At 44.1% G+C, this 26,855-nt stretch overlaps 1 protein-coding gene across 1 annotated transcript in view; it reads left to right on the top strand.

Annotated features, from left to right (window-relative positions):
- Nucleotides 1–26,855, top strand: part of LOC126238410 (protein couch potato-like) — a 185,744-nt gene that overhangs the window by 105,730 nt on the left and 53,159 nt on the right. Inside the window, exon 5 of the mRNA XM_049947788.1 lies at nt 6,331–6,497. Coding sequence (XP_049803745.1) covers nt 6,331–6,497 — 167 coding nt within the window. The remainder of the gene's footprint in view (nt 1–6,330; nt 6,498–26,855) is intronic.

Genomic DNA, 26,855 nt, shown 5'->3' with positions numbered 1-26,855 from the left:
GTAATGTAGGCGGAATGTCTAGCAATGTTGTGTGTCATTCAGTGAAAGCCTATCGAGGAAATGGAGTTACTTGTTGTACAGATAAGCCTCGTCTTCTATGAATGCGTTGGCCTGTTGCCTTGGTGGATAATGGTTCCAGACACAGGCTTCAATCTACCGTTTATTTTTCTCGTGCCTACCGAGAAACATTAGAGATTTTAGAAGTTCCTTGGAGAAAAATAAACTACAGCTAGGAACCCGTTTCCGAAGCCGTCATCCACCGAGGCAACAAAGCGTCGCATTCGTAGGAGACAAGGTCTTTCTACGCAGAGCTAGCTCCATCTTCTATGCTAACGATCGTGGCAGTCAGTCGCAATGACTGAATAAAAAACAACATTACGAAACGCTCCGTCTACGGTCCGTCAGCGTACAAATCCAAGTTTGGTACTGAAGTGGTGGCCTAGCTAGTCTCAGGCGTCGGCGCTATACCTTCGCTTTACTGGACCGTCATTGGATGACGTTTCCGGACACGGATTTCTGTCCTCGATTTGTTCCTCTAGACACCCTCTACTCTCGAAGTTTGCCACAACATTTCTGGGACATCACATACACTGACAGAAAAAAAATCGCAATACCAAGAGGGATTTACGGGACATAAACGAAAGTTGGTAGGCGTGTTTCTACATTTGAAAGACGATATCTAATCAAATTTCACTCCAGTAGCGTCACTATGAGGATACAGATCAGGTTTGCTTTAAATACACGCTGCAATCGTCGTGTTAGTTACCTTCGATATTGGATGTGGTGACTTGGTTGAAACGCCCTGCTTAAGTCCGCAGGTCAGAACAGGTAGTTGGAATTGTAAGAAAGGGGCCAAAAGGGGCTGGCAGTTACACTCAAACACATATAACTTTATTTAGTTGTTCAAACAATACAGTGAAAATTTTTGAACTTAGTTATCGGCTGAATAGGCCACACAATTTTAAGCCTTAAGGGCACAACCACTTAAATTTAAAAACGGCTCCTATTAACTTAAAATTCAGACTCGAAACAGAATATTTAGAAGGCAGAAGGCCTCACGTACGTAAGTTCTATAACTTGGCTGAAGGACCAACAAATCTAACACTTGAAAAGCAAACAAGTTTAATTTAAAGACGGCTGAAGGCCCATGATTTAAGACTTAATTTAAAAAAAAAAAACACACACACACACACAAGGCATACAGCCTTATCTTCAATTAGGCTGAAGGCCCTACACAGTCTGATCTTGAAAGACAAGAACTTTAATTTAAAAACGGCTGAAGGTCGTTTACTTAAAACAACTAAAATAATTTTTATTGGGCAGAGGGCCCAAAGCTTCATCTTTAAACAATATTTTACACAAGCTGAAGGTCCAAACAATCCATAACCAGGTATGCTTAAGCTGTCAAACTACACACACACACACATGTTGGACAGCGACAACACGGTGAGGAAAGGACACGGCCTGAATTTAATGCCAGCGGCCGGTGCAGGTAATCGGAACGCTAACGGCCACCTGGCAGAAAATTCCGCTGGTGCACTTGGACTTCAAATAACCAAAATACAGTTAAACTCCACCGGATGGTGGCCAAACTTTCACTAACTCGAACACTGGCTGTTACTCACGGGAACGCGCCCAACAGCCAACCATGAAAACCAACGTCACAATGTGAACAGTCTGGCTTCGGTAATTAAATCACCACTCAACTTTGATGTCCTGGGTCGGTAAACCACGAACCCCGTAGCAATCGGAACAGCTCCCACACACTCAGACACTGCATACAGACCGCCAGCGTGCCCACTGCGCCGCGCGGAGATTACACCAACCGACCGACTGCACGAGTTCAGACACACACATCGCCAACCCATAAGCGATTAGCGAGCAATCACGTCGTCCAGTACGACGACCAACCGACAATCAACAAAGACCGTCCCTATTGAACCCATGTGTGCCGGCAACGGTCGGGGGACTCATGGCTATCCGAACCTCTCTGCCGCTCCAACCCGACCGACTCCTGCCGCATCCCAACCGTCCGACTGCCTTGTCCGAACTCTACTGCTGGCGCGTTGCAACTCACTGCCAGATACGAACTCCCCTCCCAACACACGACAACCAGGAAGTAATAGCAGTCCAGCAAAGATAATACAGCGGGGCATATATCGATAAGCGCTGCTACTGCCGCTCACGGGCAGGCAAGGCAGCAACTCAGTAACACCAGTAATTGAATTAACAAAACGAGGTCGCAGTACAGTAAAAACAGAATGTAAAAAGAGAGAGATGGCCCGAAAACAAGCCACGCACAGCTCGTTGGTGTTAGTGAAGGATGCCTTTAAGCCGACAAAGATGCCTCATTGAGGCTACGAAGTCTTTCGCGACGTATTTCTTTAGTAAAAATCTCTCGGTGTACATGCCGCGTCAATTCAGGATAAAACTCCAAGCTTTCGACCACTACCTCCATGGTCGTCGTCAGGGCTAAAACTGGCTGTCGTGAACTAGCGGGGTTCCCACTTTTATATGCAAAGGACGGCTTCTGATTGGCTGGAATACGTCAGCGATATGGCGCGTAGTGAAGTGGTGCCCTCTTCTTCTCGCACTTTAACTCCTGATTTAAGGGATGGCGCTGCAAGCAACGCGGGATAGCAACTACATCTATGGAAGTAGAGGGCACCACTTCACTACGCGCCATATCGCTGACGTATTCCAGCCAATCAGAAGCCGTCCTTTGCATATAAAAGTGGGAACCCCGCTAGTTCACCACATCCCTTGACCTCCAAAACGCATATGACCGTGTATGGCATCCCGGTCTCCTCTTTAAACTCCAAACCTACGCCCTGCCTATCAATTTTGTCCGTCTGGTCGCTTCCTTCCTCTCGCACCGTCCTTCCTATGTCACCCTCCACAACACCAACTCCCGTATCTTTTATCCCACAGCTGGCGTCCCCCAGGGTTCTGTCCTCTCCCCTCTCCTTTATCTCTTGTATACAGCTGATATGCCCAAGCCACCCCCACCAGTCCACCTTCTCCAGTATGCTGATGACACCGCCTTCCTGGCTCTCTATCCTACCCTTCAACGGTCTCAACGTACCCTCCAAACCCACCTTAACCAGTTCACCACTTGGTGTAACCAGTGGTTCCTCCGTCTCAACCCCTCCAAAACCCAGGCAATCATCATAGGCCGCACCACTCGCTCCTTTCGCCTCCATGATTTCTACCTCACCCTTTATGGTCGTCCTATCCAACTCACCCCCACCCTGAAATACCTTGGCCTCACCCTTGACCGACACCTCACCTGGACCCCTCATCTCCTGACCATCCAGCAGAAAGCCCATTCCCACCTCCGCCTTCTGAAACTCCTGTCTGGCCGGACATGGGGATTGCATCCTTCTACCATCCTCCACACCTACAAATCCCTCATCCGTCCTATCCTCTGTTATGCCAGCATTGCCTGGATCTCCGCCCCCCCCCCCCCGCTTTTACAAGGCCCTCCAAATCCATGAACGCCATGCGCTCCGCCTTGCCTTCCGTATCCGCCTTCCTTCCCCCACCCGGCTCCTGTATGAACTGATCCCCTTCCCCCACCTCCTCCTGTTCCTCCAACATCTTCGCATCCTTAACATTGTTCGCAGGCTTGATCCCCCCCCCACCCTCTGGTTTCCTCCTTCCACTCCACCCCCCGCCCGTTGCCGCGCCTCTATCGCTGTATCCCTCCCTCTCTCCACCTCCTTCATCAGGGCAATTTCCAACGCCTCCCCCTCCCGGATGACGAACTTCGCCATGACATCTACCCTTCCTTCCAACTATAACCTGGCCTTGTTCCCCCCCCCCCTCCCCAGGCCCCCCTTTTCCTCTTTCCTCCTTCTCCCAGAGCGGAATTTCCTCCGTCCGTCCCCCACCCCTGAGACCCTGCACCCCATACTTGCCTCTCTCCTTCCCCCATCCCTCCCTACCTGGCCCTCTTCCGCGCGCCCCCCGCTCACCTCCCACATCTCTTCCCCTCCCTCCCTTCGTCAGGTCTCCCTCATCTCCTTGCGCCTGGCAGATCCTCTGTATTGCTCTTCATCAGTGTGCCACATCAGTGTTGTTTAGTGCTGTTTCTCGTGTGTGTCAAGAGGTGTGATTTTAATTGTGTCCTGCCCTGCCTTGAGGTTCGCCGTCAGTGTTCTGCTATGTGCTATGCCATCCGTTGCTACCTTTATGTTCCAGTCATACTGTGCCTTGTGCTCTTTTAACTGTCGCACTGAGTGTCTTCTTGTGTGTGCTACTTTTAAACAGTTTTTTATCTCCATTTTCCAGTCACCCCGTTTTTGTCTATTGCCTTCCATGATGTTCCCCCTTTTTTATATCTATGTTCACCTTATTCTCTCCAGCCCACGAACTGACAGCCGGCAGTTGTACAACACAGTGCATGCATGTTTGAATGCTTGCATTGAACGTTCCGGCGGTTACACTGCTTATTAATGTACCAGCATTACATATTTTCAATGGCTTATCTGGCGCTTAGAAACCTGTGATCTTGAAATGTTAATCACTTCCGGGATTAGGATGTCTAACGCCCGACGTGGAGCAGGAGAGGCAGCACAGGACATTTTAATTTCGACTGTCTATACTTTTATAAACAAATTCATAAAATATTAACAGAATCCTCCGTCGCTTCTTGGTAGAACAAGATTATAATAATAAATGAAAAGCACCAGTTTGCTTTGTAGAACAAAAGCAAACTGGTGCTTTTAATTTATTATTAAATTCATAAAACTTTGTCAGCATGACTAAGAAGGATTCACGCTCTTAACACTGGAAGTTCAAACACATAGGGAAATAATTTTTTTATATGTGAAATTTCATCATTTTTCACTTACTATTCGCTGCATTTGTTGCTGTTGGTACACTTTTCTTCAAAGTGAAAGACATTCTTCGAAGAAATTTGCACAGCATAGAGTATTAAACTCTAGAATTTTCCAAATCTATTAAAACTGTGGTAAAAATTCGTATAATTAACTAAAAAATTAGAGTTTTTTCTGAGGATAAAGTTTAAAATGTAACAGTTCATTCGTTTTCTCATAAATTAAATAAATTTTACAGTCTCATACACTTGCAAGTATAGTTTCGTTGCTGTGCAAAACTCATCGAAGAATCTCTGTTCCTTACGAAGAAAGTGTACCTATAGCAATAAATGCAATAAATAAGTGAAAATATGATGAAATTTCACATGTAAAAAAAATTATTTTGCTTATTTTTCTCGAATTTCCAGTGCTATCAGTGTGAATCCTGAATCCTTCAAAAAAATGGTTCAAATGGCTCTGAGCACTATGGGACTTAACATCTGAGGTCATCAGTCCCCTAGAACTTAGAACTACTTAAACCTAACTAACCTAAGGACATCACACACATCCATGCCCGCGGCAGGATTCGAACCTGCGACCGCAGCAGTCGCGCGGTTCCGGACTGAGCGCCTAGAACCGCTAGACCACCGCGGCCGGCCCCTGAATCCTTCCTTGTCATGCTGACGAAGTTTTATGAATTTGTTTTTAAAAGTGTAAACAGTGGAAATTAAAATGTCCTGAGTTGCTTCTCCTGCTCCAAGTCAGCCCGTTTCACGTCCAACCCACTTAAACATGTTATCTAGACTATTGTATTCCGAAATTTCATTACTCTACATTAATTATGTTTTGGTTGTTGCTCCGGCCGCTGTGGCCGAGCGATTCTAGGCGCATCAATCTGGAACCGCGCTGCTGTTACGGTCGCAGGTACGAATCCTGCCTCGGGCATGGATGTGTGTGCTGTCCTTCGGTTAGTTAAATTTAAGTAGTTCTGGGACTGATGACCTCAGATGTTGGATGTATGTGTTGTGCTTAGGTTAGTTAGATTTAAGTAGTTCTAAGTCTATGGGACTGATGACCACAGATGTTAAGTCCCATAGTGTTTAGAGTCATTTGAACCTTTTTTTGTCTTGCGATTGTTTCCGTCTGTGTATAACTCAGACAAGTGAGGATGGTACGGATGGTCTTGGAGAAGACGTTTCAGATCATTGTCTTTGGTAAGATAGATATTTCGAGTGCTAGTTATAGTGTAGCGCAGTGAAACCTTTTATTGCTGTTGGTCTGCCTGTCACTTAGGACGCAAGGCTCGCCTCATGTGGTGCGGCTGGTCCCGGCGGAGGTTCGAGTCCTCCCTCGGGCACGGGTGTGTGTGTTTGTCCTTAGGATAATTCAGGTTAAGTAGTATGTAAGGTTAGGGACTGATGACCTCGGCAGTTAAGTCCCATAAGATTCCGCACACATCTGAACACTTTTTTCGCCTCGTGTGGCTACAGACGCGCCCTCGCTGTTGCAGACCTGGGCACGCCTTTCTTCCCCGGCGCGGCGGAGCTGTGGCACCACCCGCTGGCGTACTCCGCGGCGGCGGCGGCGGCCGAGCTGCCCGCGGCGGCCCTGCAGCACCACGCGCACGCGCACGCCGCGGCCACGCTGGTCCACCCGGCGCTCCACCCGCAGGTCCCCGTACGTTCCTATCTCTGACTATCCGCGGGCGCAGACAAGCCCGCGGACAACCCCGCCACGCTGCCTCCGCCGACACCCGGCCACCATGTTAGTCAAGTAACAACAACGACAACAACAACGCTCCGCTCCGCTCGCCACCCACCTAGCATGCCGTCCAGTGCCGTCCGCATGCGCACCCCGCATCACCACGACACTGCCAGCGTTACCGTGTGTCCCCCTTGTGTGTAGCGACACCGTAGCAGTGTGAACACGCCGAGTCTCACGGGCGTGCCGTCACTTTCGCACGTACACATACACGCACTAAAGTTACCCACGTACTCACCACTCTGTGTAATCACACATATCACAGTATACGATTGCACTTTCAGTCCAAAAGCAAAAAATCGACGCTAATACTACACTGCAAGACTCAACAATTTGTAAACAACATAGAGTATAAATACACTACTGGCCATTAAAATTGCTACACCACGAAGATGACGTGCTACAGATGCGAAATTTAACCGACAGGAACAAGATGCTGTGATATGCAAATGATTAGCTTTTCAGAGCATTCACACAAGGTTGGCGCCGGCGGCGACACCTACAACCTGCTGACATCACGAAAGTTTCCAACCGATTTCTCATACACAAACAGCAGTTGGCCGGCGTTGCCTGGTGAAACGTCGATGTGATGCCTCGTGTAAGGAGGAGAAATGCCTACCATCACGTTTCCGACTTTGATAAAGGTCAGATTGTAGCCTATCGCGATTGCGGTGTATCCTATCGCAACATTGCTGCTCGCGTTGGTTGAGATCCAGTCACTATTAGCAGAATATGAAATCAGTGGGTTCAGGGAGGCAATACGGAATGCCGTGCTGGATCCCAACGGCCTCGTATCACTAACAGTCGAAATGACAGGCATCTTATCCACATGGCTCTAACGGATCGTGCAGCCACGTCTCGATCCCTGAGTCAACAGATAGGGGCGTTTGCAAGACAACAACCATCTGCACCAACAGTTCGACGTTTGCAGCATCATGGACTATCAGCTCGGAGGCCGTGGCTGCGGTTACCCTCGACGCTGCATCACAGGCAGGAGCGCCTGCGATGGTGGACTCAACGACGAACCTGGGTGCACAAATCATTTTTTCAGATGAATCCAGGTTCTGTTTACAGTATCATGATGGTCGCATCCGTGTTTGGCGACATCGCGGTGAACGCACATTGGAAGCGTGTATTCGTCATCGCCATACTGGCGTATCACCCGGCGTGATGGTATGGGGTGCAATTGGTTACACGTCTCGGCACCTCTTGTTCGCATTGACGGCACTTTGAACAGTGGATGTCACATTTCATATGTGTTACGACCCGTGGCTCTACCCTTCATTCGATCCCTGCGAAACCGTACATTTCAGCAGGATAATGCACGACCGCATGTTGCAGGCCATGTACGGGCCTTTCTGGATACAGAACATGTTCGACTGCTGCCCTTGCCAGCACATTCTCCAGATCTCTCACCAACTGAAAACGTCTGGTCAATGGTGGCCGAGCAACTGGCCTTTCACAATACGCCAGTCACTACTTTTGATGTACTGTGGTATCGTGTTGAAGCTGCATGGACAGCTGTATCTGTACACGTCATCCAATGCCCAGGCGTATCAAGGCCGTTATTACGGCCTGAGGTGGTTGTTCTCCGTACTTATTTCTCAGGATCTGTGCACCCAAATTGCGTGAAAATGTAATCACATGTCAGTTCTAGTATAATATATTTGTCCAATGAATACCCGTCTATCATCTGCATTTCTTCTCGGAGTAGCAATTTTAATGGCCAGTAGTGTATATGTGGAATGCGCACGCAGATGCGCAGAACGAGAATTCTGCCCCCAACATCTCCTGTAGCTCAAGCCGCGTGATTTTGGGAAGCCGCATTTTAGCCCGTACAGCGCTTAGCGTATTTCACGTGTTATTACTTCACTGCTACAGATAATCACCTTCAGAAGTAACCTCTGTATACGCGTTTACAGACATTTTAACAATGGCTTAACAATGTGAAGAGCAATGCTGTTGTGCTTTTTCGCCATAGTGTCATAACTCATGGTCCGCTTAATTTATGTTTTTCCGGTAATAGGATAAGAAACGACAATTAACAATATTTTTTTTACGGTTGCACTGATTCATATTGTCGAATCTCTGTCCTAACTGATTACGATGCAATGAAACTGTGGACGGCGCCGAAGATTTACGAAAAAACAGCACAATTGAAACTGTGAAAATGTTACAGAATTTGTGCAAGCTGTTTGGCCATTATTATTTTCAGTTTTTTTTATTTACCCTTCTACTTCTTATAGACAAGTAAAATATCTATAACATTTTTCGCCATCTCACCAGAAAAGTAAAATCATGCACTACACGCAGAAAAGTAAAAAATACAAAATCAGTGCTCGGATTTTGGAGTAACAAAAGATGCGACAGCCATCAATATTTTTTAGCTCTTCTATTGCACTGAGTCATACTGTAGAATCTGTTCTAATTAATTACGTTTCAATGACACTGAATAGGAAACTGTCTCCTGCAGAAGTATTTACATATACACAGGACTTTGAAAACCTGTATAAATTGGAGGACATTAATCAGTTAATCAGACTGTCAAGTATCTATCTGCATATGAACATAGCTCCAATATATACATGCACTGACTGGCAGTTTGCTCAGAAACATTTGGAAATTAACCAGCACTTGTCTCATAAACACGTGGCCATAAAATCGTAGAAATTACCTCTACAATAGTGTGTCTCGATATTTTTCAAAACATACAGTGCCTCACATCAATATGACATTTACAGCTACACATTTGTTGTATATACCTACGAAAAGTAAGCGGTACTCTTTTCACATACTTATCTTTACATCCCTAGCAACGACAATACTGCTCCACAGCGGTTACTAAAACTGAGACGTGCAAAAAGTATCTAAAACAAGGCGAATACGCGTAATATTCAAGTTTCGACATTACTGCAAATTGTACACAAGTAGCGTCTTCCCAAAATCACGTGACTAGCTCGGTTTGATGTAGCAACATGGGCATTAGACATTGCTCACACCACAGATGCACATGCTCTGCGGTAAATAATTCAGACCAGTGCTACGCAGAAGACACAGAAATGTGTGAGATAAATCATGTTTTAAATAGCGAAAAAGTTTAAAATTGCTGTCAGATTAAAACTGTGTGTCGGAACAGGATTCGGGTATGGAGGTTCTACCAGGAAAATGCTCCAACAACTTTTTACTAACCAACATTTTAATCGTTTATTGCAAATATCTTCGGTGAAATAATAATGTAATTAGCCGTAATCAGTAAGCCTGCAGTGAACTTATTTCCTAATTATTATTTTCTCAAAGTTCTTGACACTAACAGTATGAATCATTTCAGTCACCACTTCTGCTCCCTGACACCACGAACAGTTTTCACTTTCAACCTTGGGTGACATATCTGGAGGAGAAGCTCACCACTACGTAGCAATTACATCAGATTTAGCAATGTGCCACTACAGAGTGTTCGTACAGTTTTCTTCGCATTGCTTCAAGCCTTGAAAGTTTGTGACACGGCTTGTGATCTATTTTTCCACTGTACATAAGATTATCAGATAACTCTTCACATGAAGTGTTTCTATAAGAAACTTGCACCTTGTAGAATCAGTTGCGCAGAATTCTGCTTTAGTGTATCGCTTGCTTAGTAGCCTCAAGTGGTGGTAACTTTGCAGAGGATTGGATCACTTTTGAAAAGGAGACAAAGAACACTTTCCGATTTCTTCGTTGCATTTCTCATCTTACAGCTCTTCGCACTGTGTATGACCCAAAACTATCTAATCTCTTTCGAAATGTGTTCTCTCCTTCAAATCCTTTAAATGCCTCTCGTGACATTTTTCAATGTCTTCCAACTCTTGTAGTTCTTCATCCAATTTTCCCTCAATTTCGTAAGTACGTTTGAGCACTGTATTTGTCAAGTTAGACTGAGCAGATTCTATGACGTTTGTTCGGCAAGTAAATGATAAAACAACAAAGCCCATGCTCCATTTCGCCGTATATTTTATCCGCAGCGACTCCACCATCCTGCCCACATACAAAACTGATCTATCCAGGCAAGACTACGACCCGTCCTCACAGTTTTACTTCCGCCAATACCTCATCTTCTACTTTCCGAACGTGACAGAGGCTCTTCTGCATACCTTCCAGGAGCAGCGATCCTGGAACACAGAATCTTGCGGAAAAATAACGTCACCACAGCATAGAAGATTGTTTTCAGAACGAATTTTCACTCTGCAGTGGTGTTCGCGCTGATCTGAAACTTCCTGGCAAATTAAAACTGTATCCCGTATAGGGATCGAATCTCTAAACTTTTCCTCTTGCAGGCAAGTAGAGCCAAGCACTTTCCCACCAAAGGCAAACGGGTTTGAGTCCCAGTCCGGCAAACAGTTTTGATGTGCTGTGCATCTCCAGATCAGCGCATTATCCGCTGCAGATTGAAAATTTATTCTGATGAGGAAAATTTACTGGCCAAATTACTACTCCAGCAAAAGGCTCATTGCATGAAGTAGTATCTACGAGGGGCGTTCAGGAAGTAAGCTCCGATCGGTCGCGAAATGGAAACGACTATGAAAATCCGATAAAGCTTTGCACAGATGTGTTGGGTAGTGTCTCTAGTATAACCCCAGTTAGCATCACGTCGCTCTTCTCATTTCTGAGCTCGCAGTGAGTGCGTAAAGATGTCTAGAAAATAGTGTCTGCCGCCAAGTGCGAGGGCCTGGTGAGAAATTTCGCCTGAAGCTATGCAGCTAACATTACATAACTGTCGTGCTGTTTCTTCTTCAAGACAATTCTCAGCCGCATTCTGCAGGGGCAATGAAGATGCTCCTGCATCGTTTTCAAATGGAAATGTGAGATTACCCACAATACAGTCCGCAATTGTCTCCCCCTGAGTTTCATCTCTGGTCACATGAACCGCTGTCTTTGAAGACAACATTTTGACACAGACAACGAGGTGTAGGCCAGCGTGGAGAATTGGCGGAAAGCACTGGCGGCTGCCTTCTATGATGAGGCTATTGAAAAGTTGGTACAACGCTACGACAAAAGTCTAAGTCAGAACGGCGACTACGTAGAGAAGTAGCTGAAAGGTGTAGCTAATTGTTACAAGTAAAACATTTCTGATGTTCACTGTGGTTTCAATTTGGCAATCAATCGGAGCTTACTTTCTGAACAGGCCTCGTAGCACTGTACCGTCTTTTTAACCACTTTAGAGGGTTGTATGAGAAGCAGAAGATGAAGGCTCTTCCCGTTATTTAGACGTGTTAGAAAATTAGAGTAGTGGAGGGATAAAAACCAAGTCTATCATGTATTGCTGTCATAAGACATTATTGAGGATTATGGGGAACTGAAGCAAGGAATCTGTCCAGCACCGCGTAGTACGTAGAGCGGCGTATGGACAGGAACGGTATGGAGAGAGTAAGGAAGGAAAGAAGGAAGGAGCATGGGATTATTCAAATTCCCCAGTGTAACTTATGATGAAATACTTCACCGGTGAACAGATGAATGTAAGTGTCTAATGGGAAGAATATTTCGGCTAGCATAGCGGTAGCTTCCAGGCGGTCAATTCATCAACGCACCTGATGATGACGACGTGGTCACCTGCCGAAATATTATCTGTGTTGGACATGGCCTTATGGCTGTTCACCTGGTACTATTTCGTCAAGGAAGACTAGGTTTAAATACTCGTTGCGTCAAAGCCATTAGTGATTATACACTACTGGCCATTAAAATTGCTACACCAAGAAGAAATGCAGATGATAAACGGGTAATCATTGGACAAATATATTATACTAGAACTGACATGTGATTACATTTTCACGCAGTTTGGGTGCATCGATCCTGAGAAATCAGTACCCAGAAAAAACACCTCTGGCCGTAATAACGGCCTTCATACGCCTGGGCATAGTCAAACAGAGCTTGGATGGCGTGTACAGGTACAGCTGCCCATGCAGCTTCAACACGATACCACAGTTCATCAAAAGTAGTGACTGGCATATTGTGACGAGCCAGTTGCTCGGCCACCATTGACCAGACGTTTTCAATTGCTGAGAGATCTGGAGAATGTGCTGGCCAGGGCAGCAGTCGAACATTTTCTGTATCCAGAAAGGCCCGTACAGGACCTGCAACAAGCGGTCGTGCATTATCCTTCTGAAATGTAGGGTTTCGCAGGGTTCGACTGAAGGGTAGAGCCACCGGTCGTAACAAATCTGAAATGTAACGTCCACTGTTCAAAGTGCAGTCAATGCGAACGAGAGGTGACCGAGACATGTAACCAGTGGCACCCCATACCATCACGCCGGGTGATACGCCAGTATGGTGATGACGAATACACGATTCCAATGTGCGTTCACCGCGATGTCGCCCAACACGGATGCGACCATCATGATGCTGTAAACAGAACCTGGATTCATCCGAAAAAATTACGTTTTGTCATTTGTGCACCCAGGTTCGTCGTTGAGTACACCATCGGAGGCGCTCATGTCTATGATGCAGCTTCAAGGGTAACCGCAGCCATGTTCTCCGAGCTGACAGTCCATGCTGCTGCAAACGCCGTCGAACTGTTCGTGCAGATGGTTGTTGTCTTGCAAACGTCCGCATCTGTTGACTCAGGGATCGAGACGTGGCTGCAAGATCCGTTACAGCCATGCGGATAAAATGCATGTCATCTCGACTGCTAGTGATTCGCGGCCGTTGGGATCAAGCATGGCGTTCCGTATTACCCACCTGAACCCACCGATTCCATATTCTGCTAACAGTCGTTGGATCTCGACCAACGCGAGCAGCAATGTCGCGATACGATAAACCGCAATCGCGATAGGCTACAATCTGACCTTTATCAAAGTCGGAAACGTGATGGTAGGCACTTCTCCTCCTTACACGAGGCATCACAACAACGTTTCACCAGGCAACGCCTGCCAACTGCTGTTTGTGTAAGAGAAGTCGGTTGGAAACTTTCCTGATGTCAGAAGGTTGTAGGTGTCGCCACCGGCGCCAACCTTGTGTGAATGCTCTGAAAAGCTAATCATTTGCATATCACAGCATCTTGTTCCTGTCGCTTAAATTTCGCGTCTGTAGCACGTCGTCTTCGTGGTGTAGCAATTTTAATGGCCAGTAGTGTACAACCATGGATTGCGGAACGATGGGGAACGACGCCGGCCATGTCCTTTCTGAGGAACCATCACAGCAGCCACAACAAACCTTTTTGGAAAATCATAGAAAGCCTATACCTGAATGACCAGACGGCAATTCGAATCGCTGGCCTGCTGAATACACGTTCGGTGTCGTACCACTTAGCCCCCTCCCGTGATGGATGGAACGAGTAAGCTAGACCTTCCTCGTGCAGTGCCTCCGCAATATATGATCGTATTTAGAGGGCAACATGGGAAGTTAGGTTTCTGGACATCGGTGAGTAGACATTAACATGTCGTGTTTCCGCCCTTTCCCTTTAAGACAATTGGAACGGTCCTGGGGGCACTTTCAGAGAGACGTAAATAAACCCCACACGATAACGGAGCCACCACCAACTTGCACAGTGCGTTTGTTGAAAACTTAGGTCTGTGGCTTAGTGGGGACTGTGACACACTCGAACCCTACCATAAGCTCTTACCAACTACAGTTGGGACTCATCTGACCAGACCACGGTTTTCCAGTCGTCTAGGGTCCAACCGATATGGTCACGAGCCCAGAAGAGGTGTTTCAGGCGATGTTTTTGTTAGCAAAGGCACTCGCGTCGGTCGTCTGCTGCCAGATCTCGCCACACTGTCCTGATGGGTACGTTCATCGTACGTCTCACATTGATTTCTGCGGTGGCTTGTCTGTTAGCACTTCACAACTCTAACGAATGTTGCTGCTATCGGTCGTTAAGTGAAGGTCGTTGGCCATTGCGAACTGCGCTGTCCGTGGTCAGAGATAATGCCTCACATTTGGTATTCTCGGCATACTCTTGATACTGTGGATCTCGGAATATTGAATTCCTTAACGATTTCCCATGTGTCTAGCTCCAACTATCATTCCGCTTTCAATCTGTGTCAACTTCCGTCGTGTGGCCATTATCACGTCGGAGGTCTGTTCACATGAATTAGCTGCACCAATGCACTGCCCTTTTATACCTTGTATACCGCCTTTTGTATACGTGCATATCGCTGCCCCGTGACTTTTGTCATTTCACTGAAAAGTTGCGTTGTATTCAAACCGACCTATTGATATCTTTGCCGTTTACATGACTAGGAAATCCAGTAAAACTACGGGGCTGGTGATTAAATCTCTCTTCTTAGAACCACCACCACAAAGCAAAAGTCGGCCGCTGTGACCAAGCGGTTCTAGCCGCTTCAGTCCGGAACCGCGCTGCTGCTACGGCCGCAGGCTCGAATCCTGCCTCGGGCAAGGATGTGTGTGATATCCTTAGGTTAGTTAGGTTTAAGTAGCTCTTAGTCCAGGGGACTGATGACCTCAGATGTTAAGTCCCATAGTGCTTAGAGCCATTTAAACCATTTTTTGAACAAAGCAAAAACAGAATGAGATTTTCACTCTGCAGCGGAGTGCGCGCTGATATGAAACTTCCTGGCTGATTAAAACTGTGTGCAAAGGCAAAGGTCCCGAGTTCAATTCTCGATCCGGCACACAGCTTTAATCTGCCAGAAATTTTCAAAGCAAAAACAGTTTCCTAAAATGGCAAACGTTTGACACTCGAATGGAAGCTGACACTTTGAGTCTAACCCTTCTGATAACTCTCAGGTCACAGAATCTCCTAACGTTGGATCGAGTTCGAGATCTTGTCCTGCACACGGTTCTAATCTGTCAGCAACTCTTCTTTAAGTATCTCTGGTATAGATAGGAACATTACGATTCAGTGACGTAGTTGATGAAGTCGCTGCATGAAGGACATACGGTCACCTTCTACACCTGCGTGCACTGACAACAGGAATAAAGGACAACTCACCCTGTTCCCCTACTTTTTGAGGTAATTCGTCAGCAGGTAGTCAGTCAGTCTCATGGAATCGACGAGCCGTTTGCGAAATATGACGTCATTTTAAAAAACGCGAAAATTAGAGTTTTGTTTAAAAAAACAACCATATCATAATTTATAGGTGTAGCAAGAAATTTGTACACTTTTCCGTGCAGCCTTCGACGCCACAGTACAAATATTGTAAATCTGACACTACTAGAACAGATAGAGAGCGGTAGCGCTTTACATGATAGTAACAGATGAAGTGGTCCGGTTGTACGGAGGCAATCATGATGTACTATAATTAGCACAATGATCCTTAACTAATTTGCACTCGTATGATTACAATGCAATTTGTCTGACAATATTCATTGTTAGCTGGTAAGTATCATTAGCTATAACGCAAGTGTCGGCTTTAACGAAATTGTGAATATACTTATACATCTTGTGCTTTAACCTGTCACTCTCCTCTGTTTCTAGTGTTGTCCAGTTTGTCTTTTTTCCTCTCGCTTCGATTTATGCTGTTTGTTGAAATCTCAAAAATGTGACACTTGCATGCTTATTGTAGTTACGGCGCAAGCAGTAGTGTATCTCTATCTTGATTTGTGCGCCTATGCAGTAACTTGGAGGTTACCCAGTAACATGGACGAAAAACGTTAGTAGTTTTCAGCCTGGTTCAAGGTAACGTCGAGTTCGCCCAAAGGGGAGCACACGATAGATTAAGTACGTTCCGGATAACCTAACTTAACAGCACCTCGACAACAGAATTATGTTTTCAGTACATGTCAGTATTCAAGCAAATGCTATGTGTATCACACAGTGTCGTTAGCAAATTAATCTTGCGTGTCGGTAAATATTTTACAAAATCTGTCATCAATTCGTCATCACGTCGGTAGCAGAACGCAGGATTAATGGGGAATACTATAACTTCACTATTATACTATGTACCGTGTATGCCAAGACATAAATATAAAGGAAGGAACATTTAACCAGCAACGATCTACGATGTTCTCCTGAGGTAGATGCCCCAGTTTCCCGTTCCCGATCAATACTTAGGGTTACCCAAGCAGTGATGTCATGCAAGGCGAAGAAATCGGTCACCATCTCCAACTTTTCATTGATGTATCACGACATATTAGGATCTTCCATGAGTTTCTCCTCTCCCTCTCTCTTTCTCTCTCCCTCTCTCTCTCTCTCTCTCTCTCTCTCTCTCTCTCTCTCTCTCTCTGACACACACACACACACACACACACACACGCCTTTACTCACACACACCTAAAATCACAATTTCTTCTCGTACCAAATTTACAAACATAGAGCTTCTCACTCTAATAACTTTTTGTGAATAAAGCCGTTCAGATTGCTTAATATATTACTTTATTTATAACTAAGTTTCGCCCACTGCCATCATCAAATCGAATCTAGGACCTGTGAAACAACGTTCAGTGTTCAGTTCAATAAAACCTATCTACGTTCTGTTGAATTTGGCTCAAAGTTCTTTTACACACTCTAAGTTTGGTCTGATGACGGCAGTTATCGAGATCTCGTTAAAACTAAAGAAATAAATTAAGCAATCTGGAGGGCTTTATTTACAAAAGTCCGAAATGATCCCAGACGTAGTCAGGAAATTTGCTTAATTAACAATAATTTTTTACTGAAAATTATAGTTTGGCGCTACATGTTTCTCGGTTTAGCCGCGAGTCTCTAGAAAGCAGAATAGGCAACACACAGCATAACTGGTCGTATCTTGCCATTCAACACTGCGAAATCTAAGTTAACCCTTTCCTGGATTATTTTAATGAAGCGGCGCTTAGGAATTCCTTGTACCTGTTCTCCGCAGATTTCTCGTCAAAGTTGTTCTTACAGCACATTGCATTCGTTTGGAGACCCAAACAGGTGACCTGTGTGGAAATAATTGGGAGTGCAGGTAACTGACCTATTTGAAGTACATCCCGGGATTCGTTACGGTGGATTTATTAACGAAGACCGAAAAACAATTTACAATTAAACAGTTGAAACCTTTCATCATAAAAACCACAAGAAATCGAGAACATTTGTAAGACAACTGGTACAGAAACAGGCTCGGCTTATACCCTATCGCTGATTGACTAGACTGGCGCGTAGCAGAAATCTCGCACATACTTCATATAAGTTCGTAACTTTTAATATGTGATCGGTTGATGAATAATTTTCATTTATTTTCAGATTTAACGGGTTCACTGCATAGTATATTGCAGCATCAAAGCTTTCTCGAGAAAAAGCAAGCGTTATTTCCACCCTCCATGTTCACCTATTTTGGCGCCAAGTGACTTTTTTTAATTTCCAAAAATAAACGTCCATATGAAGGATCTATACTTCGATGGCTTAACCTCCATTCAAGCATTCAGTTGACCAACATCGTTGTATGAACGTGCTGTGCGTTGTAATCAAGTGGGGTGGGGGGTGGGGGGGGGGGGGGAGATTACGTGTAACACTTGAAGCACTAAAACCATCTTTTTCTCTATTTTTTATTAATCCAGTCTCATAAGATTTTGGACTCATGGGGTGCAGGTTACGCACAATCATCCACCTATGCGCTACATAGCGTGATGTCACCCACACCCACTCCAATTCCAACTTTGCCTTATATTAAGAATAAGAACAGAAACAGCAATGCTAATTTCGAACAAGACTTCACTTCATCCTGTTATTTTATTACATTGTAGTCACAAGATAACTAAACACGCAAATTTCGTTTTTGTAGCATACTATAAAGCTTTACACCCACTACATTAGTGTTGTTCAAATGAACACCTGCATTACTACTGTTCACCGTCCATACTTTCTTATCTTGATAGCAAGCGAATGATTTATGGCTTCTGCGTCTGCTTGTAAATAAAATTTTATTAAATCTAAGATAAAATCACTGTGTCTAAAGTTGTGTATCACTAGCTTGTACTTGTTTATCTTACGGTTTTCGGCTTCGTTACAGTTAATTCTTTTGACGATCGTTAAAGTAACATAAAAAATTCATGCTGTTGGTGAGTGCGACACATTACTTTAAAGCATTTTCTGACCACTGCCTTGTTACTTTCACATGTTACTGACCTCTGAGTTGATCTGTTTACAAACTGTGAGCGTCCTGATAACATGTGTTTACAACTGCAGTATGTTTTCATTTGTCACGGTCCACTCGATACTAGACTACTAACACAATGGAATGAAATCACTCGTTAATAATCCATGGGGGTCGTACTTCACATTGTAGAAACAATCTCTGAAACTGGTCGGCAGTGGGAATATTCGTTCTTTATAAGGTGAGATTTGTGATTACATTTACAAGCTATACCCCATGGAATATCAACAGCATAACTGGATAGTTTTCGAGTATAATGAAATGAAGAACTTTGAACCGAGAGGATTGTAACGCTTTATTGCATAATCAGCCTGGAATGTACAGAAATGTAAGTTGCATCCAGCATCTCACACACTGTTAAACATATTGAAACAATAATTTTGACAAATAATAGTACACCAAAGAACACGTATTTATCTGTAAGTTTAAGGTAGGTATCTCCATTTCGAATTTCTAAGAAAAATGGAAGTAAGTTATAGGAAAAGACGGATACTACACAATACGTAGAAGAATCTAGAGGGGATAATAAAAATGAAAGATCAATAACGAAATGCTCTGATTAAAAAGGGTGAAAGATAGGGTTGTAGTCTTTCGCCCTTACTGATAGATCAATACATCGAAGATGCAATAACGGAAATAAGCAAAGGTTCTGAATTGGGATTAAAATTATAGTTAAAAGAAATCAGTAAAATTCCCTGATGAGAAAGAAATCGTCAGTGAAACTGAAGAAGAATTACAAGACATTTTGAATGGAACGAACGGTCTAATGGGTACAGAATATTGATTAAATATGAACTGCAAAAAGACGAAAGTAATGTGTTGGTAGCGGAAATGAGATTAGCGATAAACCTGACATAAAAATAGGGACCACGTAGTAGACGATAGCGAATTCTGCTGCCTTGGAAGTAAAATAGCACATGACGACGAATGTCACAGCATTCCTGTGGGAAAACAGGAAAAAGGAGACTCGAAACGTCTTAGACGGCATGCTATAGAAGAATGTTGAAAATTTGGTAGACTGATAAATTGGGTGGACTGGTAAGAGAATACGCGAAAAAAAGAACACATTGCAAACATACGAGAAACAGGGCCAGAGATTGGGATACATACAGTACGTAATTGAGGAGTTATGGTGCAAGTATACTCTGAGATGAAAAGTTTGGCAGAAGAGAGGAATTCGAGGTGGGGCACATCGAACCAGTCAGAGCGGTGATGAGTCAAAGCATAAATAAAATTAATAAATCTCCAGTTTATCTCGCCGTTTGGATTAAAAAAAGATCTTGATCATATCTGACACGTTAAACGCATTATGAGCTCTTGATACAACAGCAAGATAGAAAGTATACTACGATCACGTTATGTTTATTATGCTGAAGATGGTTGAGCTGCAACGGTGTGGAACTACGACGAACTTTCGGAGGTACCATCGCAACAGGGTCCCCTATAAAAGGATTATGTGGAATTTGTCGCAACAGACGTTACGCATAAAGGCATTTCACTTATCTCAGATCTGAATGCTACCGATCGCATCCCTGCACTTACAGCGACGATACGTAACGGATTGAAAGAAGAGTGGGAATAAACACGACAGTGGATAGGTCGCTATGACCTCTCGTTATAGCAGATCGTGGTTTCCGGAGTGGACTTAATCGTCCAGTCAACGAAGGAAAATTAGCAGAACAAATCGTGTAGTCGCAAATTTTTGAACAGTAGTAGGAGGGAGTGTCATTAACTATATACCAAAAATCTTGACCGGGTTCGGGTGAGTTTAAGGATCAATTTTTACGTTTTTCTCGAATAATCTGAAAACCTCAACTTCTAGCGAAAATGTTGTACAAAATTAAACTACAGGGTGATTCAAAAAGAATACCACAACTTTAAAAATGTGTATTTAATGAAAGAAACATAATATAACCTTCTGTTATACATCATTACAAAGAGTATTTAAAAAGTTTTTTTTCACTCAAAAACAAGTTCAGAGATGTTCAATATGGCCCCCTCCAGACACACGAGCAATATCAACTCGATACTCCAACTCGTTCCACACTCTCTGTAGCATATCAGGCGTAACAGTTTGGATAGCTGCTGTTATTTCTCGTTTCAAATCATCAATGGTGGCTGGGAGAGGTGGCCGAAACACCATATCCTTAACATACCCCCATAAGAAAAAATCGCAGGGGGTAAGATCAGGGCTTCTTGGAGGCCAGTGATGAAGTGCTCTGTCACGGGCTGCCTGGCGACCGATCCATCGCCTCGGGTAGTTGACGTTCAGGTAGTTACGGACAGATAAGTGCCAATGTGGTGGCGCTCCATCCTGCTGAAAAATGGTTCAAATGGCTCTGAGCACTATGGGACTCAACTGCTGAGGTCATTAGTCCCCTAGAACTGAGAACTAGTTAAACCTAACTAACCTAAGGACATCACAAACATCCATGCCCGAGGCAGGATTCGAACCTGCGACCGTAGCGGTCTTGCGGTTCCAGACTGCAGCGCCTTTAACCGCACGGCCACTTCGGCCGGCATCCTGCTGAAATATGAATTGTTGTGCTTCTTGTTCGAGCTGAGGGAACAGCCAATTCTCTAACGTGCTACATTTTCATCACTCGTTCTCGGCCGTCCAGAACTTTTCCCTTTGCACAAACACCCATTCTCTGTAAACTGTTTATACCAACGTTTAATACACCACCTATCAGGAGGTTTAACACCATACTTCGTTCGAAATGCACGCTGAACAACTGTCGTCGATTCACTTCTGCCGTACTCAATAACAGAAAAAGCTTTCTGTTGAGCGGTCGCCATCTTAGCATCAACTGACGCTGAACGCCTAGTCAACAGCGCCTCAAGCGAACAAATGTACAGCTAAATGAAACTTTATAGCTCCCTTAATTCGCCGACAGATAGTGCTTAGCTCTGCCTTTTGTCGTTGCAGAATTTTAAATTCCTAAAGTTGTGGTATTCTTTTTGAATCACCCTGTACATTAAATTTCTTAAAAAAAAATTCCTACACATTTTTTTCAGGTATTAGTAGTTTCCGTTAAGCAGAGGATACAAAAATCGCCGGTTATTAAAAACAGTGTTTAACGGTATAAAATGACTGTTTACTGTTAAATTAAATGAGTTGAGAATAAATATTAAAAGTGTGTACCACGTCTTTGTAAGTGCAGTAGAACCGAACTGAGGGATAAACTGTGTTCTTGGGGGAGGTGGGAGGGGAGAGGAGGGGGGAGACCAAGGGGGTGGATGGTAGACGCGCGAGGGAAGATGGGTCGTCTGACTGTGCTTCATGATCTGCAGACTGAAGCGTGAGCATGTGACTGCCCATTCTATCCATCCCACTGCGACAGAAGAACTAACTGCAGGGTGTTATACCGACCCTTCACACTCGCCTTATGAATCGCTGGCGACGAGTGGCTATTTTTCACAGAGTTAACATTACATGGACTACAGTTATGTGTTACTAACACACTGAAGCGCCAAAGAAACTGGTATAGATCTGCGCATTCAAATACGGAGATACGAGGGTAAGTCAATTATTATCCGCAAAGTAGTTATAAAATTTTATTGTAATCAAATAGGAAACTTACAAGAACATCATTTTTCAACGTAGTCTCCTTGCGTTTCAACGCACTTGGTCCATCGTTGTACAAGCTTCCTGATGCCCTCATAAAAGAAGGTTCGCGGTTGAGCTGCGAGCCATGAATGCACTGCTTTTTTCACTGCTTTCTCGGAGGCAAATCGACGGCCCCTTAATGCCTGTTTCAGTGGACCAAACAAGTGATAGTCAGAAGGGGCAAGATCGGCTCTATATGGAGGATGATCCAGTACTTCAAATTTGAGTTTCTGGAGCGTTTGAGCAGTGTGGGCAGCAACGCAACACCTTTTGACTGTAATACTCGGCGTTTGCTTCGAATTGCAGGCTGTAGCCTGGCAGTAAGCATCTCACTGTAACGTACACAGTTTACTGTTGTGCTCCTTTCCCAGTAATGTTCCAGTACTGGACCTTGTGCGTCCCAAAAAACCGTAAACATCAGTTTTCCTGCGGACGGTTGGGTCTTGAACTTTTTCTTGCACGGCGAATTTGGATGTTTCCATTCCATACTCATCCGTTCTCCGGTTCGTAATGATGGATCCATGTTTCGTCACCAGTAATCATCCTAAGAAGTTGTCCCCTTCGTTACCATAGCGATCCAAATGTTTTTTGCAGATGTCCAAGTGCGTTTGTTTACGCAACTGTGTGAGTTGTTTCGGGACCCACCTTGCACAAACTTTATGAAACCCAAGACTGTTGTGGATGATTTCGCAGGCAGAACCGTGACTAATTTGCAGACAATGTGCCACTTCGTCAATAGTTAATCGTCTGTTTAAGAGAATCATTTCACGTGAGCGCTCAATGGTTTCTTCTTTTGTGGCAGTAAACGATCGTCCGGCTCCTTCATCGTGCGTAACACTTGTGCGACTATTTCGGAATTTTTCAATCCATTCGTAGACACTCCGTTGTGGAAAAACGCTGTTCCTCTACTGTACCGAAAGTCTTCAATGAATTTCAGCCCCTGATACGCCTTCCGACCACAAAAAACGGCTCACTGAACGTTGCCCTTCCGTGATGCAAATAGACAGCAGAGCAGCCATGATTAACAGCACGGTAGCGATAACGAAACTAACCTAGCAGCTTGAAAATTGCAAAGATATAACAACAAATAAACAAAGCATGCGTCATCAACGTTAAACGACAGTATTACCAAAATAAACAAAAATATAACTGAGCTGCGGATAATAATTGAGTTACCCTCGTATGTAAACAAGCAGAATACGGCTTTGCGGTCGGCAACGCCCACGTAAGACAACAAGTGTCTGGCGCAGTAGTTAGATCGGTTACTGCTGCTACAATGGCAGGATATCAAGATTTAAGTGATGTCATAGTCGCTGCACGAGTGATGGGACACAGCATCTCCGAGGATACGATGAAGTGGGGATTTCCCCGTACGACGATTTCACGAGTGTATCGTGAATGTCAGGAATCCGGTAAAACATCAAATCTCCGACATCGCTGCGGCCAGAAGAAGATCCTGCAAGAACGGGACCTACGACTGAAGAGAATCATTCAGCGTGACAGAAGTGCAACCCTCCCGCATATTGCTGTAGATTTCAATGCTGGGCCATCAACAAGTGTCAACGTGCTAACCATTCCACAAAACATCATTGATATGGACTTTCAGAGCCGATAGCCCACTCATGTACCCTTGATGACTGCACGACAAAAAGCTTTATGGCTCACCTGGGCCCATCAACACCGGTATTGTACTTTTGATGGCTGGAAACATGTTGCCTAGTCGGACGAGTCTTGTTTCAAACTGTATTGGGCAGATGGACGTGTACGGGTATGGAGACAACCTCATGAATCCATGGACCCTGCATGTCACCAGGCGACTGTTCAAGCTGGTGGAGGCTCTGTAATGGTGTGGGCCGTGTGCAGTTGGAGTAATACAGGACCCCTGATACGTTTAGATGCGACTCTGACAGGTGCCAGGTACGTAAGCATCCTCTCTGATCATCTGCATCCATTCATGTCCATTGTGCATTCCGACGGATTTGGGCAATTCCAGCAGAACAATGCGACACCCCACACTTCCAGAATTGCTACAGATTGGCTCCAGGAACACTTTTCTGAGTTTATACACTTACTCTGACCACCAAACTCCCCAGACATGACATTATTGAGCATATCTGGGATTCCTTGCAACGTGCTGTTCAGAAGAGATCTCCAACCCCAGGCACTCATTCGGATTTATGGACAGCCTAGCAGGATTCGTGGTGTCATTTCCCTCCAGTACTACTTCAGACGTTAGTCGAGTCCATGTCACGTCGTGTTGCAGCACTTCTGCGTACTCGCGTGGCCCCTACACGATATTATGCAGGTGTGCCAGTTTCTTTGGCTCTTCAGTATAATACTAAACCAAGAAATGCAGATGGATAGAATTTATGTTAAACTCTGCCAACTGTTCTACAGTGCTAAAAGGGAGAAGTTTATGTAAATTTTGGCCATACTTGTTTTTTGCCTTAGTAATAACAGTGCATCACCTGTATTCCATGAAGTGCTAACGCACTTTGTGGAAAACACCCCACGAGCACATCTGCGCACCGCATTGCCAGTAATTTCTAAGGCGCTCTGCGAAAGGTCAGTATAATTGAAACACCCTGTAGTAGCTTACTGTGGTGTAGTGAGGGAGATAGAGACCTGCTCGCTCCTCATTTTGCCGATCTGTGTAAGAGGGAAACGCATGACTACAATCTGATGACCTACGTCCTCTCGCGCTTGTATCCTCACCCGCATCCCCTCTACCCAGTTTTATCCCAAAGCACAATTTACCCCTTAATACAGCTCTACTGCATTTACACGTGGTACTCGTATTCAATATTTGTTCTTAACCCATCATTTAACAGTAACCAGTAATTTTATACCATTAAAATTATTTTAATAATCGGCGAGTTTTCCACCTCATGCAACGTGAAAACTGTTAGTCCTGGTGCCCTGGTATTCACTTACTGCTAGTGTCAATCTCCAGTGTGGATTCATTCGTTCCACTCCCTCTGGGTGTTGGAACGAACACGAACTTAAGACTGCATTTGTAGCAGATGAACGTCCATGTAATAAAGTGTTGCCTGTAAGCGCATATTAACTTTATCCACCGTAAATGATTATTTTAGAAACTTGGCAGGTGAGTCAATAATGATTTATAAATAAATGTGTGATAGGTCTACCAGTTATGTTCTCCCATGCATAGAACAATGTGTTTCAAGACTTTATTCTCATATACTAGTGCTGTTGGGGTTTATAGCACTTTTAACGTGGTGTCTGTGGGTGTGTTGTTGTATCTTTTTTTCCCTGCAGTCATCTCTGTGTTATCCCTGCAAACGTAAACTTTAATACCTTGAAAAATTAGATGGTAAAGTTAAGTGATTATATTTTTGTAGATCTACTTAGAGCTGTTGTGCCTCTTCTATCATACATAAATCCTCGAGTAGTTCATAATATTGTTATTTGCATGATAAAATGATACAAAGATAATGTGACAGTATTGCTTGCCAAACAGTCAGTTACACTCATAGACAGATTTCTTTTTTTCTTCATTTGCATTGAAGTATCACTAAGATCTACTACTAACAACAATAATTTTAAATGAATATTGTGAAACTAAAAATAAAATTCTAATACGTTAAAATGTTTATAAATTATTAAGATATTATACATATATATTGATACATTATAGTACATATTTTACACATTCTACATTATATTAAGGTATTTACATTAAGATATTTGTATTTCGTAAGATATTTACAATGCGGTTAATCTATGGAACACAAGAGTAATGCCTGAGAAACTGGATTTATTACAGTTGTTAAAAGCAAGGGACATATTAGATAAATCTGTGTATCCACTCCTTAGGTAAGCATCCCGCTTGACACTTGTGAGGTTCCTAATCACTTCATTGTTGTCGTCAAACCAGTCATTTTTCTTCTTTGAATCAAAATAAATGACTCCTCTGCAGTCTTCTTGATCGTGTTTTTTTTAAAGTTGACCGTTCCCGTTCAACATGTGTTAACTCGGATGCTACTAAGTCGTTCGAAAATTGTGTCTTGCAAGAGAGAGCGAACAGTTTCATTATGCAGGCCGTTGATGTTGAATTTTCTCCTAGAATGATTTGAGAAGCGGGATCGTGGTTTACGATGTACGAGGATCCTCAGAGGACTAACCAGCAGTTTGTGATCAGTCCAACAATCATCGATATTTCGGACTGTTTTTGTGACCAGGATGTCTTCATCGTCGCGGTGCGGGGTGTTGAGATAGTCACTAAGATACCAGCATCTTATAGCGATTAGGTAAGCGGAACTGCGTATTTGTGATAAAAAAAAACTCATGCCCTGCTTAGAGACCTAGAAGTAGCAGCCCATTTGCATTACTCTTTCCGCGACTATGATTATCGACAATATTTCCCCAAAAAACATTCTCTCTTCCCACTCTAGCATTCACACCTAGCAACAAGGCTTTATCTTCAGTTGGTATCCTGGTGAGAACATTGTTCAGCTGACGGTAGAACTGGCGTTGTGTATCCTCCTCACTGCCGAAAGTGGGAGCATAGACAGATATGAGGGTGACAAAGCTATCTACAGCTAAACGAATTCGAAGATTGATTACGTTGTGAAGAGGTAAGGTATTTGTACATTAGTTTGT

Source organism: Schistocerca nitens, chromosome 1 (assembly GCF_023898315.1).
Source record: "Schistocerca nitens isolate TAMUIC-IGC-003100 chromosome 1, iqSchNite1.1, whole genome shotgun sequence".
Classification (NCBI taxonomy): Eukaryota; Metazoa; Arthropoda; class Insecta; order Orthoptera; family Acrididae; genus Schistocerca; species Schistocerca nitens.
This window is presented reverse-complemented; position numbering and strand designations above follow the sequence as displayed.